The sequence below is a fragment of the Salvia miltiorrhiza genome, chromosome 2, assembly GCF_028751815.1.
Source record: "Salvia miltiorrhiza cultivar Shanhuang (shh) chromosome 2, IMPLAD_Smil_shh, whole genome shotgun sequence".
NCBI classification, from domain to species: Eukaryota; Viridiplantae; Streptophyta; class Magnoliopsida; order Lamiales; family Lamiaceae; genus Salvia; species Salvia miltiorrhiza.
Window position 1 is genome coordinate 43,661,090 of NC_080388.1, and position 13,970 is coordinate 43,675,059.

General features: G+C 34.2%; 1 protein-coding gene across 2 annotated transcripts; it reads right to left on the bottom strand.

Annotated features, from left to right (window-relative positions):
• Positions 1-445: 445 nt before the first annotated feature.
• Positions 446-6,611, bottom strand: LOC131013609 (uncharacterized). 2 transcript variants are annotated; one of them, XM_057941741.1, is made up of 10 exons: positions 4,246-4,829; positions 3,451-3,530; positions 2,992-3,324; positions 2,605-2,849; positions 2,195-2,509; positions 2,028-2,120; positions 1,850-1,951; positions 1,365-1,773; positions 1,148-1,237; positions 446-761 (listed from the first exon to the last, which is right to left on the bottom strand). In XM_057941741.1, the coding sequence occupies exons 3-9, from the start codon at positions 3,305-3,307 to the stop codon at positions 1,158-1,160; spliced, it is 1,560 nt and encodes a 519-aa protein (XP_057797724.1). In that variant the 5' UTR covers positions 3,308-3,324; positions 3,451-3,530; positions 4,246-4,829; the 3' UTR covers positions 446-761; positions 1,148-1,157. The 2 variants fall into 2 exon arrangements, 1 of the variants encoding a protein (XP_057797724.1); XR_009097746.1 differs by lacking the exons at positions 446-761; positions 1,148-1,237; positions 1,365-1,773; ... (3 more) ...; positions 2,605-2,849; positions 2,992-3,324 and adding exons at positions 5,259-5,361; positions 5,440-5,739; positions 5,832-6,611 and having other exon boundaries at positions 3,450-3,530; positions 4,246-5,170.
• Between the last annotated feature and the right edge of the window lie 7,359 nt (positions 6,612-13,970).

Sequence of the window (13,970 nt, forward strand, 5' to 3'; positions counted from 1 at the left end):
AAAGAATTGTGACACTTATAATTGTTACTAAATAAAATTGTGACATCTCATAGATGAGTAGCTATTATGCGTGTCACAAAAATAAAAATGTCACTAAATTTTGTGACATTTGAAGGTGTAACTAGTTTTTGTGACATATATAAGTGTAATTATTTTTGTGACATGTAAGAGTGTAGTTATTTTTTTGTGACATGTAAGCAAGTAGCTATTTTTGTGACATTTATAAGTGTAACTAGTTTTTGTGACATTTAAGAGTGTAGTTATTTTTTTGTGACATGTAAGCAAGTAGCTATTTTTGTGACATTTATAAGTGTAACTAGTTTTTGTGACATGTAAAATGTGTAATTATTTTTTTAGATATCTCACCTAATTTGCTAATATAAAAATGACCTTACAAAATGAAATAGAAGGTATTCAACTAATATATATTCGAGGCAATTGCAAATAGAAGAAATAGATGTTGCTATTATCCATGCCAAATAAGCTCTTGAATATTTATGCAATTAACTCAAATAACAAGGTCAACCACCAATATATATGGGGCATGGTGAAATATATGCAATTACATGTGTCAAACATGATTAAGAAAATGCTTTCATTTGGGAAAGATCATCCTCAGCAGCCACTCTTTTTAGCATACTATTCTTGACCTTTATTTGGTGACCCCTTATGAAGGTTCAATATATCAAGCAATTTATGCCCTTTCACTGAAATTGTTATAGGTGCAAGGAGCCGTCATGTTGGAAGCCACGAACTTCAGCCTAAATCAAAGCATCACTTGTTAGAAGAGTGTTTAAAGGAGAAAATGAGAGGGCATAGAGAAGCAAGGGAAGTTCTTGACTCACACAAGTCTAATCTTGGTGTACATCTAAAGAAGTTAAGATCAAACCAACGACATCTTAAACTAAATTCAAATGTTCAGACTGAAATAGAACTTTACTTCAGGTGAAATCCTATACTAGCCAATGATGTGAAGAACAGTACTTCTAAGTTTTCAACTTTTCTTCAGAGAGTCAACATTTCCAGCCCTACAAGTTCCTAGTGAAGTTAAGATGAACTTTAAGAATTTTTATAGTTCAATAAGCAGCAGGAACTGGAGCTACTCCCGATGAAATGAAAGCTAAAAAAGGTTATTGTTGATGGATACCTGGATGCCATTAGGTAAGCTTATTGATGAAAGCATCAACACTGCATCCTGGCTGAAATTGATCTCCAGCCTCCAATGCTTGGGTGCAACCTTAACAGGAAAGAATGGTTGCAAAATTACATTGTCATAATTGCAGAAATATGATGATGATTTGTGAATCTTTTTGGAAATTAATAGATGACAAAGGCCTCTAAAAAACGTTATTGCTGATGGATACCTGAGCTCGTTTTCAGATGGTTGGGTACGTCCCCTGTACCAGCTCCAAATGCTGTACGATAAAGTAGAACTTCATCTCTCAAATTGCCTATAATTTCATTTGTCTTTGCCATGTATGCATTCATTGCATTTTCTTGTGCAACAAGTTGTTGTTGTTGCTTGCTAAGTAATAGCTTGAGCTGGGCCATTTCAATGTCATGAGCATTGGATTTTTCTGATTCACTTTGCATTTGTCTAAGTTTGGCTCGGAAGGCGGTCACACTTGATTTCGTGACACCAATACCATAACCACGAGCTCGACCAGGTTTATCATCACCCATCAAATCATACCAAACTGAACTTTCTAATTCAACAGTATTTTCACAAGTTCCTTCAGTTTTACGTTTAACAATCTCTGATTTGGCAGCCATCTATAACACAAAAAAAAACATAACCTAACCGAAAATGCTATGAATAGTTATATGAAGATGAATTCAAAGAACTTACCATGAATTCTTTTGAATCACTCTGCACATAAGAACCATCTCTCCTTTTATGTGTCAAGTAAAAAAATGTAAGTGGCCCTGGATGTTCTTTATATTTAATGACCTATTAAAAACAAAACATTCTTAATTTCACACGTGATTCTTAACTAATATAAGAATATATGTAAAATAGGCATTACATGCTCATCTTCAACTTGAGCATAACTCTTGGTTCCAGTTATATGAGTATGACTTTGGGTCGCACGAGCTTTTTTCCCTTTCTCAGACAGTTTCTGTACATAGATAGAAGAAATATTTAAGAATTTAATGAAGATTATAATATAAAGAAAATGAATTACTATACCACCTTTGCCTTTTCAGATTTCATATTACTCTTGAATTTAAGCCATTGATGATAAGCAAATCCAGGTGGAGGCTCAATCCTATCTAGCTCTGCCAAAATTTGGTCTTCACGAAATTCATGAAATGTCACTCGATGTTCCAATTCTTCACCATGAACACCACTAGCTTCCAAAACTGCTTTCAGCTTTTCCCTCAATCTAGCATGTGTCTTTTTATATATCTCCTTTCTTATCCGATACTTGTTGTTCCTGAACTTTATGCCCATTAGAGCAATTAATACATTGTCCACATTTTCATGTCTAGGGATATAGAATTTCTCCTGTTAGAAAATAAGGAAAATACACATTAGTAAAAAAAAAAATCAATGCATCCGAAATGATATTTGAAAATAACATTTAATGAAATTATTGATACCCGCACAGCTCTCAGCAGCTCAACTCCAAAGGCATGTTTAACATCATTAAAATCATTTAAATCTGGCGGACAAAGATTTGGTTGTTTCACAAGTTTCATCATGTATCTTGTTGGAACTCTTCTAGCTGCCCGGATTGGTTGGCCATGTTCATTAACATTTACCAAAATTCTCAAACCTTTAGCCAACTTGAAAACATCACTAGCTTTCATTCCCATTTTTGTCAGTTTCACATGGCCTTTGTCATCTGTCATAGAAAACCAAAGTAGCTTACTAAATATATCTCTAGCTTATATCAAAAGAGTTGTAAATAACACAATAACTTACTGAATTAAAATACAAAGGGAGGGGAAAAAGATTCTACTACATTGAGTGTACAGAAACATTACCTACAATCTCAATATTTTCAAGTACATTACTCTCAGAAACTTGAACATGTGAATTATCATCATTGTTGTTAGATTCACTATCATCTGTCTCGGAGGAAGAATGAAGGTGGGATGGTGAATGCCGAAGGGGGCTTAGCTGTGTGTAATTACTATTTAATGAAGGTGGACGCAAGTGGTTGAAAATAGAATCTGGAGAATGATGTGAATCAATAGTAAGAGGTTGTGAGAATGTGGAAGATGGTGGCGGTAGAGAACTACAATTTGTTGTTGGAGGGCCTTTTTTGTACTGGGATATTGTCACTTTGGATCGAAACATGATCAAAACATTTAGATCTGCAATGGTGATGTCAAAATTAGTAGAACTTAACTAATTCGTAGTAAAATAACTTTATGATACATATTTCTAACTAAGTTCAATAGAGCCATATACTCATCATGAGAAATAACATTTCTACTTACAGACAAGTCCCCTACAGTTTATGTCGTTTTGATTCCAAACTTCAAACTCTTCGGGTCCAAACTTACAACACAAATGCTAGCTGCAAAATGATAGACAGGGCAAACAGGAAACATCAAATCAATCATCTAACTTCCATCGTGTATGAATCTGGACTTTATTTCAATAAAGCATAAAGGAAAGAAAAGGTTTAACCATAGGCAAAATGATGACACCTGGACTTTTTAAGGTTCCCACGTATATACAAATTGGAAAATCTGATAGCTCCATTGAACAACCCCTAAACAAACTAGCCTCCCAAGAAAGTTTAAGATTTCAAACAAGATTGAGACCTGCCAACAGACTCGGATACCAAAATCTGGAATTTGACTTGGATGAAACAAAGATTCATCATGTTTCTCATACTTCTTTTTCAGTGAATCTTCCAACTAAATAACATTACTGCAGGTAAAGTCAAATAAGTGAGTGGCTGAGTCTACTAAGCAGATATATTCCCAACCTCTTCTTCTATTCATGTTCATGGCATCTCTTTTCTAAAAAGATCAAAGACTTGAATTGGTAGTTGATTCTTCCTGAATTTAAGGCAGGTATATTCCCAACTTCTTCTTCTATTCATGTTCATGGTATCTCTTTTCTAAAAAGATCAAGCACATAAATAATTATGATCTCTTTCTTATCTAGTAAAACACAGACACCACCAGGGGAAAAGAAAACATTTGTATTGCTCATCATGAAAAATGGCCATTTGCAAACTTGAAACAAGAAAACAAGAACAGTTTGTGTTAAAACATGCCTACCTAATTTCACAAGTATCTCGTGTGCAGCTCAAACGCCTCAATCGGAATAGCAATCCACCAAACAACTTAGGAGCGTGCAGCTCTAGTAATCTTCTATGTGACCTGTATACATGATTAGACAAGATTTTCCAGAAAGACAAGTCAAATACAAAAAGGAGATCCATGTTCATGTTGTAATTTAGTATGTAAAACAGGCATGTTACTGGGTTCCAAGAAGAGACAGTAAGATGGATCCAACTCAAGGAATAATCAACAACATTTTTATTTGAAAAGGAAATGTGTAAGGCAGAAAAGTATCAGACAACAGCCACTCCCACAGTTTCTTTTTATAGAATTTAATCAATAGGTGGAGAATGATGTGAATCAATAGTAAGAGGACATAAAATTGTTACAAGCACCCATATCATATAAATCCCTCCTCCAAATTTGAACCCATATCATATAAATCCCTAGGCTTTGTCTCTACAATGTGCATCCATTCACTCTCTTTGCCATCTTGCACATAAAACACTTGCTTTGCATTAGTGGACAAAACAAATGGATCATCCTTCAAAGCTTCACCTGTATGGATCATCCTTGAAAAGCTCACTAGAGGTAGCCCATACTTGTCTTTTTTTAATCCACTAGATGAATTTATATTAACCCAATCACATCGAAAAATCACCACATTGCCTTTTCCATAGTAGTCTAATTCATATATATCTATGATAGAACCATAATACTTTTTAACTATATTTTCCTCATCCCCTTCTTTGACTTCAACAACCACCCCTGAATTTTGAGTCTTTCTGTAGATTTCTTGATCCTTTGTATGAAATTTAAAACCGTTGATCATAAAAGCTTTGTATTTCTTTGCATAACTGTTTGGCCCTCTTGCGAGGGCTACTGTTTCTTCGTCACAATGATGTTTCTCCATTATTGGAACCTACAGTTTTTAAGACATTAAGTTGAGACAACTATAAATTAATAACTACATCCTCCTCATTTTAATTCATAGACTAACAAACTACAACCTGTTGTTGAAGCCAACCAGGAAACTCCTCAACTACCCACTTATTCTCCACATTTTGATTAACTTGTCCATGGTGCATGTTTCTTCGCTGCTTTAGGAAATGCCTGCGACCATTGAATGAAAAATTTGCAAAACATAATTTCAAGTATTGCTAGAAAACAATTGAGGAAAAATAAACGTACTCTAAATATGAAAAAATCTTAGGACTTTGTAGTAACACATAGCGATGTGCTTGAGCCAATGATAACTCATCAAGTTTCATGATTTCAACTTTTCCAACAGCTCTACCTCCAGACTTGAAAAAATATTTTTCCTTGTTTAAGATGGTATCATCGTATCTACGAGGCCGATTGAATCGAGTCTCAATGCCTTCAAAATATCTTGAACAAAAGGTGAGGCACTCATCAGCGATATACCCCTCTGCAATTGATCCTTCAGGTTGAGCTCTATTTCGAACATAAGACTTTAAATGGGCCAAAAACCTTGAAATGATATATAAAAAGATTATTTACATGCTATATAAATATTTAGGAATAAATATTAAGGTAGTAAGTAATAACATATTGTAAAATACCTTTCAATAGGGTACATCCAACGATACATAACTGGCCCTCCAAGCTTAACCTCTGAAGTTAAGTGAATAATAATATGTACCATAATAGTGAAGAAACTCGGAAGAAACAATTGTTCCATTTCTGACAAGGTAATGCCAACTTCAATCTCTAACTTATCCAATTCCGCCGGATCTAATACTTTACTGCACAACCTCTTGAAAAATGAACACAAGTCTGATACAACTTTCACCAATTTAGTTTTCTCTCTAGAATGCATAGAGGCTTTACATGCTATTGGCAATATATCTTGCATTAGAATGTGAGCATCATGACTCTTAAGGTTTGACAACTTTTTTTCCTTCAAATTCACACCTCTTGAAATATTTGATGCATATCCATCTGGGACTTTGAGGTATTTTAATACTTCAAGGAATTTGCCCTTTTCACTGCTAGACATATTGAAGCACGCAGCAGGTAAATATGGTTTTTTGTCCAAATAATCTCTAAGATGAAGATTAGGTCGTATTCCCATTTCCATAATGTCCTTTCGGGCTCTCTCGTCATCTTTAGTCTTTCCATCAATATTCAACAAAGTTCCAAGAAGATTGTCACATACGTTTTTCTCAATATGCATTACATCTAGATTATGCCTTAAAAGGTTATGTTCCCAATATGGTAAATCAAAGAAAATACTCCTCTTCTTCCAAAGTTGTTCTACCACATTAGCATCTTCTTCAATAAAGTCATCTGGATCATCAAAAATATTATTAATCGAAGTGGCTTCATTCTCTCTAATCCTTTTTTTGAGCTCGGATCAATCTCTCTCTGGGGATTAAATTGAAGTTCGGAGCTCAGAGTTTGAGATGAGAGATTCAAATCGGAGGAACTCAGGTGAAGGAAACCACAAATTCACAAATTCAAATCGGAGGAGTTTGCTTGTTTTTCGAGTGTGATGGTGAATTGCTGGAACTAAGCTGAAGCTTTTTGTGCTCTCCAATGTCACGCTGGAACTAACTTCAATTAAGCAAATTGGCAATTAATATTTTATTTGTTTAAATTTAGTACTTTGCATGTCTCGATTTTTGCACCCCTTTACCAAACAAATTGTGTATTAATTATTTCAAGTCCATCTCGAAATTGATATTAAATATAGTTAAATATAGTATAATTTTAAAGTTTGACACTAAATATATTTAATTGTTTTAATATCATTTCGTGTATATATATATAATTTACCAAGCAATATTGGGCATGTTGCTATACATAATTAAGTTAAAAAAAAATTGCTTTTAGCTTTATTCAGTGGTTACTCAATTAACATTTTCTGCATTATTTTTATATGTTATTAATAAAAAGATATTGTGACATCCATATGTCATTAAAATATATTGTGACACCTTGAGATGTAGAGAATTTTAGTTACATAAATAGGTGTCACACAATTTGCTACATTTTAAGGTGTAACAAAATTTACTTACACTTTTTTATGTAACAAAAATATATAGATACATGTGTTGATGTAACTAAATATTGTTACACCTAAAAATATCATAAATTTTATGACACATATTTTAGTGTGACTAAAATAATGTCACTATTGGAACTTTTTTTTGTAGTGATATGGGATTTGTTGAGTTTTATAAATACCCTTGATTGATTCTTTAATTACAATTTTGCGACAAACTGTATTTTCATATAATAAATAGATTACATTCTATGAATAAAATTAAACAAACCGAAACTTCATGTATTGTCAAGAAGATTTTAAAGGTCATGTGATATTCTTGAATCGGCCAAATTTTGTGGTTTTAATGCTAATTAACCATTTTATTTTTGTGGCTGCCATTAACCTTTAACAACGGATTATTTAAAGCTATTAACACTGAAAGCAATAATTATTCTATATAAAAGTAAAATTGTTCAAAATAAAAATGATAATTCTTATGATTAAACGTGACAATTACAAAATGATACTAGTTTTTCTTAACAAAAGTAAAATTCAATGTGCGTGTGTTGGTGTAACGGTAGAGTAGTTAATGCCCGAGATTAAAGATCTCAATTTTGAGTCCAAAACTGAATAAGAGTTCGTGTAATAAAAAAATAAATTGATCAAATTTGAATAAGATTTGGGGCGAGTTGAACCTGAGTCCGGGCCAAGTTCGACTCGCGCACAAAGTGTGCCATATATAGCGCACAAGGGTGCAATTTATACAATATCATTAATTTTTTTTAGCAAAATTTATCGGATGTGTATTCTAGATTTCTCATGAAAAAATGTGTTATTACAGAAAAATTGGGAATGTTATAATTGCAACGTTTTAAAATCATGTGAAAATCTCTTAAAAAAAAAATCATGTGAAAATTGCAAATTCATATTGTACTATTTCCAACAAGCAACCCTTAACAATTTGCTAATTATATATAGAAAAACTGTACATGTGAGAACCCACATTGAACGCATTATAACTTAACATGCTTGATAACATTTTTATATGTTTTTAGGTTAAAAATATTGTAGATATAATAACGCATTTTGGACACATTAACGTGCTTATACGAAATTTGAATATATATATAGTTAATGGACATAACTTGTGAAATTTGAATTTATGTATAAGAGTCCTGATTTATGAAATTTGCATGATCCAAATTTGCTAATGACATCGTTATAGACATAATCTATGAAATTGAAAATTATCTATAAGAGACATATTTATGGAATTTAAATCATATAAGTTTTGTGCCCTTAGTCTGCATCTTGTGCTTTCAAGGGATGTTTTTTCTTTTTCACTTTATAATAAACCTCAATTTAATATGGTAATAAAGCTATTAGCGAGATAGAATTACACGAGACACTATTTATGAAATACTACAAATTTATCTAAATTTGCTTATAAGGTTTCCTCTTGATGGTGATAAAGTTATCACAAAAACTTGCGTACACCCGGGTGTACGGTACACCCGGGTCGTACCCGACCTGAATCCTGACCTGGATCCGAACCAATTGGACTATCCTACCCGAATGTCAAGTGTTAGTGTTATTTCGATAAAGTGTTAGTGTCATTTTACACGTAGTGTTAGTGTCACTTCAATATAGTGTTAGTGTCATTTTTGAAATAGTATCATTTGTAAAACAAAATAGTGTTAGTGTTATTTTCGAAATAGTGTCATTTGTAAAACAAAATAATGTTAGCGTCATTCCAAGATCGTGTTAGTGTTAGTGTCATTTCGTGTTAGTGTTAGTGCCATTTCAAGAAAAATGGGTTAGGATAGTCCAACTGGGTCAGGATCCGGGTCTGATATAACCCGGGTGTACGGTACACCTAGGTGTACAGGAGACCACCTCTAAAGTTATTTGCAGGTCATTGTCATATGTAGGGCTGTCGATAGGTACAGTATCAGTAAATCATATCGAAAATTTCGGTTTATCAATTTCACAATTTTCCTAATTTTGAAAATTGCTACCATACCCAATTAATTTTAATAATTCGATTAACGAAACGATTAATTGAGCTGGTATTCGGTACATAAAAAAAATAAATTAAAAGTTCATTATAAAGATAAATTGACATTTTGGTATTTTACTTGCTATTGATAAATTCGAAAAAAAATCTAAATCTATTACCATTATTGATCTGATATTCAAATATTCAATATTTAATACTACAAAAAAACATGTATTTTTCGGCCAAAATTACTGGCGGCAATGGCGCCGCTAGTAATTACCGGCCACCCACCGACGACGCCGAAGGCGACCCGCCTTTTTCAAATTACCAGTGGCGCCGCCGTCGGTATTGTTTTAAATTAATTAAATAAATAGACTAAACTAATTAGTGGTGGCCGAGCCGCCGGTAATTACGAAAACGGGTCACCGAATACTGGCGGTATAATCCTACCGGTATTTGTGAAATAAAATTAGGGTCGTTCTTCCCCATTTGCACCCACATTCGCCGCAAAACCCCCTAGTCCCCAGCCTACCCTCCTCTCCCCACCCCCAGTCACGAACCGTCGTACCCCAGTCAGTCACCGCCCAGGTCCCCCCTTTTCTCTCTCTCTCTCTTTCATATTTCATGACTCGTTCTCTATCTTTCTTGTCTCAGTTCGACGACGCTGCTCCGCCGCTGCCTTGACGACGCTCCGCCGCCGACCACCACCGTATGCTCTCGTTCTCACCATTTATTTATTTATTTACTATTATTTCGTTAGATTAAAATTAATGTTAATTAGATTAATTTTAATTAATTTATAGTATGATTAATTATGAATTTGTTAGTTTATAAAGTATGATTAAGTATGAATTTGTTAGGTTAATTTATTTATTTTAGATAATTTTGTTAGATTAAGTAAATTTGTTGAATAAGTATATTGATAAACGTTTAAGTATGTTAGTATGTGTTTAGGATGAAATGATATGCTACTATATTGTGGGATAGATTTAATCAATTTCTTAAGGATATTCTCCCTTTGGGATAGAAATTGATAATTTCTTAAGGATCTTCTCCCAACAAATGATTGTTTTTAATTTGATTATTGTATTTTTATTACTTATTTTATACTGTAGTATTGCTTAAACAATTGGGGGACGAGTAGACTTAGTTGTTGAGTTGATCACTCGGGAGTTAGGATAGTGGTGTTATGCTGTCAAAATTTCGTTTGATTCAAGTAATCTATGATATTTTATTTATTGTTTTCAATTAGAATTTACAAGAATGAGTGATAATCGTATTTGGATGTACGCGAGATACAATGATCGTTATGCATTTGAAACGGGACTTGAGGATTTCCTTGAATATGCGATAAATCAAACGGCGTACACAGATGTAGTAGGTAACATTAGGTGCCCGTGTAGGAAGTGTAAGAATGTAGCCTTTTTATCTGTACCTACAGTCAGAGAGCATGTTACTAGGCCTGAGTTTCTCCACAATTACGCAACATGGGTTTATCACGGGGAAACACCAGTGTATATGCCTCCAGAACATACTACAATGAATAAGGCTGATGGGTGACCGACTGAGAAGTTCATCTAATGTATGCAATACTGTATAAATACGAAAATACTTGTGAGGTATAATAATAATAATAATAATAATAATAATAATAATAATAATAATAATAATAATAATAATAAAACAATTACCGGCGGCGGCTGCCAGCGATGACCTTCGTCAATAGCGCCACCGCCGTCTGATCAACATTACCGGTGGTGGGAATGCCGCCGACGCCGCCGGTAAATCTCCGGAAAATGATCGCCATTCGGTGACGACTTTCAACGGCGGCCGTCTTTTGCCACCGGTATACAAGTCACTGATGAGCGAAATACTGGCGGTGAGGAGCCGCCCGTATCGCCGCCAGTGACCGTATCTCCGGCGGTATATCTATGATTACCAGAGCAATTAATCCATTTTTTTGTAGTGTAATATGAGAAAATCGATCTTATTATTGTTCAAATCGATAAATACTGATTTATCGAAACCGTTTAAACAACCCTAGCTAGTCACATGACCAAAACTTGACTACACAAACTGTTGGTTCCGAGCTAGTACATACTGGTGTATGGGGAAATGGGGGAATACTCCAGTTTGAATTTCTCTTCGTTTTTCAGAGTGAGTGTACATTGAACAGGTTCAACTGATAATGAGTCAGCTAAGTTGATACAAATAAGCTAACAAATATTCAGATATAGTGTTCTAATTGAAACTTTAGTTAGCGATCCTACTAAGTGGTCGAAAGTTGATCAGTTGGACTGATAACTAGTGTTGGAAAAATTCTTGTTTCAAAGATGCCAAAATCCAATAATGACAAAACCCTAGTAATAGCTAAACTAGCTGTTGGATCATGAAGATCCTAGCTCGAGTGTAGCATGTTGAAATCTAAATTCATGAGAAAAGACTTAAATAAATACTATGAAAAATCATAGCATGCTTGACATGAGTTTATCCCAGCTGTGAAAAAGGTTCTGCTCAAGATGGAGTCATAGCTAAAGAAGAGTTCCAACCGAAGTGAGATCCAGAGAAACCAACTGACGAGGAGATCTAGCTTAGAAGACTCAGCAGAATCAGAAGGTTTGAGGATGTGCAGATCCAATTGAGTAATACAGAAGCAGTTTAGTAGGCATTATAACTCACTTCATGTCCACAATCAGTGAACCCCATGCAGATCATCCGCACATGACATACTACAAAAGGAAATTTGAAGTCATAGAGTTCTTTTATCTCTTAACCCTCGTGGTTTATCTTTCGATTATAGCCATCGTCCAAAATGAACTTATTCTTCATCGTAATATTTCAAGGTTACACTTGTGAATAAATACACAATTCTTAATTGTAAACATCCTTAGCCTAGATCTGAACACACTGAATATACTCAAATGTTCTTTATTGTAACAGTGTGTTCACAGTTGGAGGTCCCCCTCTAAACCTCCCCACCCATTGTAAAAGATAGTATAGAAGTAAGGAGAAGTCCCAAAAGTAAGCTACGAGTGAGTAGTCTGAAAAATTAATGGAGTAACGGGTGTTACCGGTAAATAGCAGGCGAAAAATAATCCGCGTAAATTGTCATTATTGTCATGACCTCGTAATCCATGGATCAATCTAAAGTTACTTGATTGGCGGTTGACTTGCAACCATAAAACAAGGAATTGAAAAGTGAAGAGGATTCATGGACGTAGTAGGAGTAGTTGGATCCGAACCATGTTAAATCTTTGTGTGTTTTACTTTATGCTTTACATTTAAGTTGTCTTTTACTTTGTTAAATCATGGCATACAAACATTCTGCAAGATGTCATTAATCGGAGTAGTTAGCACAAACTTCACTTTATCCTTCACGATAAGCTGACAAAGCCCATCCGCTGACCAAATGAGATTTTTATAAATGCGAGTTTTCATAAACCTTCACATTCCGCACGCACACCAGTTACTAGTCCAAGTGATCAACTAAATTGTTGTCGGTAAGTTTGTTAATTGATTACCTAGTATGAATATGATTATTTGAAACTAAGTAAGTCTACCAGTTAGCTAACTAGGATCAACTCAGTTGAACCTGTTCTTAGACACATCACTGATCAAGAAACAAAAAAAATTGTAATTGATGTACTTAGAGATAAAAACAATTTTAGATGTGTACTTAAACTGAAGTTTGGATGTTACCTCTGGCTCATTTAGCCGATGATCATGATCAGTGAAGTTATTGTCTTGCTTTCTAATTCGATTGTATTTGGCTTTGTTGGCAAAGAGGTTGTTGCATTCATCATCTGAGCTTGATGATTCCTCGGTAGTTTTACTGATCATCAACGATTATTGTGATTCTCTTGATGAAAACTCTTGTGCTTGTTGAGTTTTGATTTCATCTTTTCAAATCGATTGACCACGAGATTCAATGTTTCTGTCTGTGTCTCAGCACATTCCTCGGACGACAGCTTGTTCATTAAGCTTTCAGCTTTCCTTAGAGCCATTTTCATGAATTTTCTCTGAATTTTTCTCTTTAGTGGATGAACTTTTGGTTAAAAGATTCTATTTTTATTCATCTGAAAGATGGTTCATTTTCTGCATGGCAAGAGTGAGTTCATGATGAAAGTTAATATACTAAAGGATGAATGAAAAATCTTTTTGCAAAAGAAATTTTCTGAAAAAAGTTGGAGTACAAAAATATTTTTATGATGAAAAATTTTGAATTCTAATTTTGAAAAGATTTTCTTTGATCAGCTCTGAGGACCCAAAGTTCAGAAGCAAAGGTCAACAGAGCCACATGCTCTCATACTAATTGTTGGTATCAGTATTCAGAGTTTTATGGAGCCCAAAGGTGTAATACCAATTGTTGGTCCTTGGGCGAGTATGTACTAGTGTATGGGGAGAATACACCTATTAGGAGATTTAATTTTTTTTGCTCATTTTCAACTTGGATGTTCTATGGCAAGTGGATTGATTTATGAGTACATCTGAAATATACACATCATCGCTCCGAGGTGAGCTGACAGTAATTTGTAAAGCTCCTGTCTAACAGATAGTCGGTTGTCTATTCTACTAATTGCTCGTTTGCATATCGGTTAGAATAAAAACTGAAGGATGTGTGGAATAATGGTGGTTTATACTCGATAAGAAGATCTTTTATCTTTTCAATTCAACATAAGTAGCAGTTTGATGCTTATGCTTATAGCCGATGTA

What these genes read in the sequence shown, in the direction of transcription:
- LOC131013609 (XM_057941741.1), bottom strand. Translation starts at nt 3,307, where the DNA reads ATGTTTCGATCCAAAGTGACAATATCCCAGTACAAAAAAGGCCCTCCA. An exon ending in AGCTGCTGAGAGCTGTGCGG is followed by an intron (nt 2,510 to 2,604) that starts GTATCAATAATT and finishes ATTTTCTAACAG; the next exon opens with GAGAAATTCTATATCCCTAG. An exon ending in CTCAAGTTGAAGATGAGCAT is followed by an intron (nt 1,952 to 2,027) that starts GTAATGCCTATT and finishes TGTTTTTAATAG; the next exon opens with GTCATTAAATATAAAGAACA.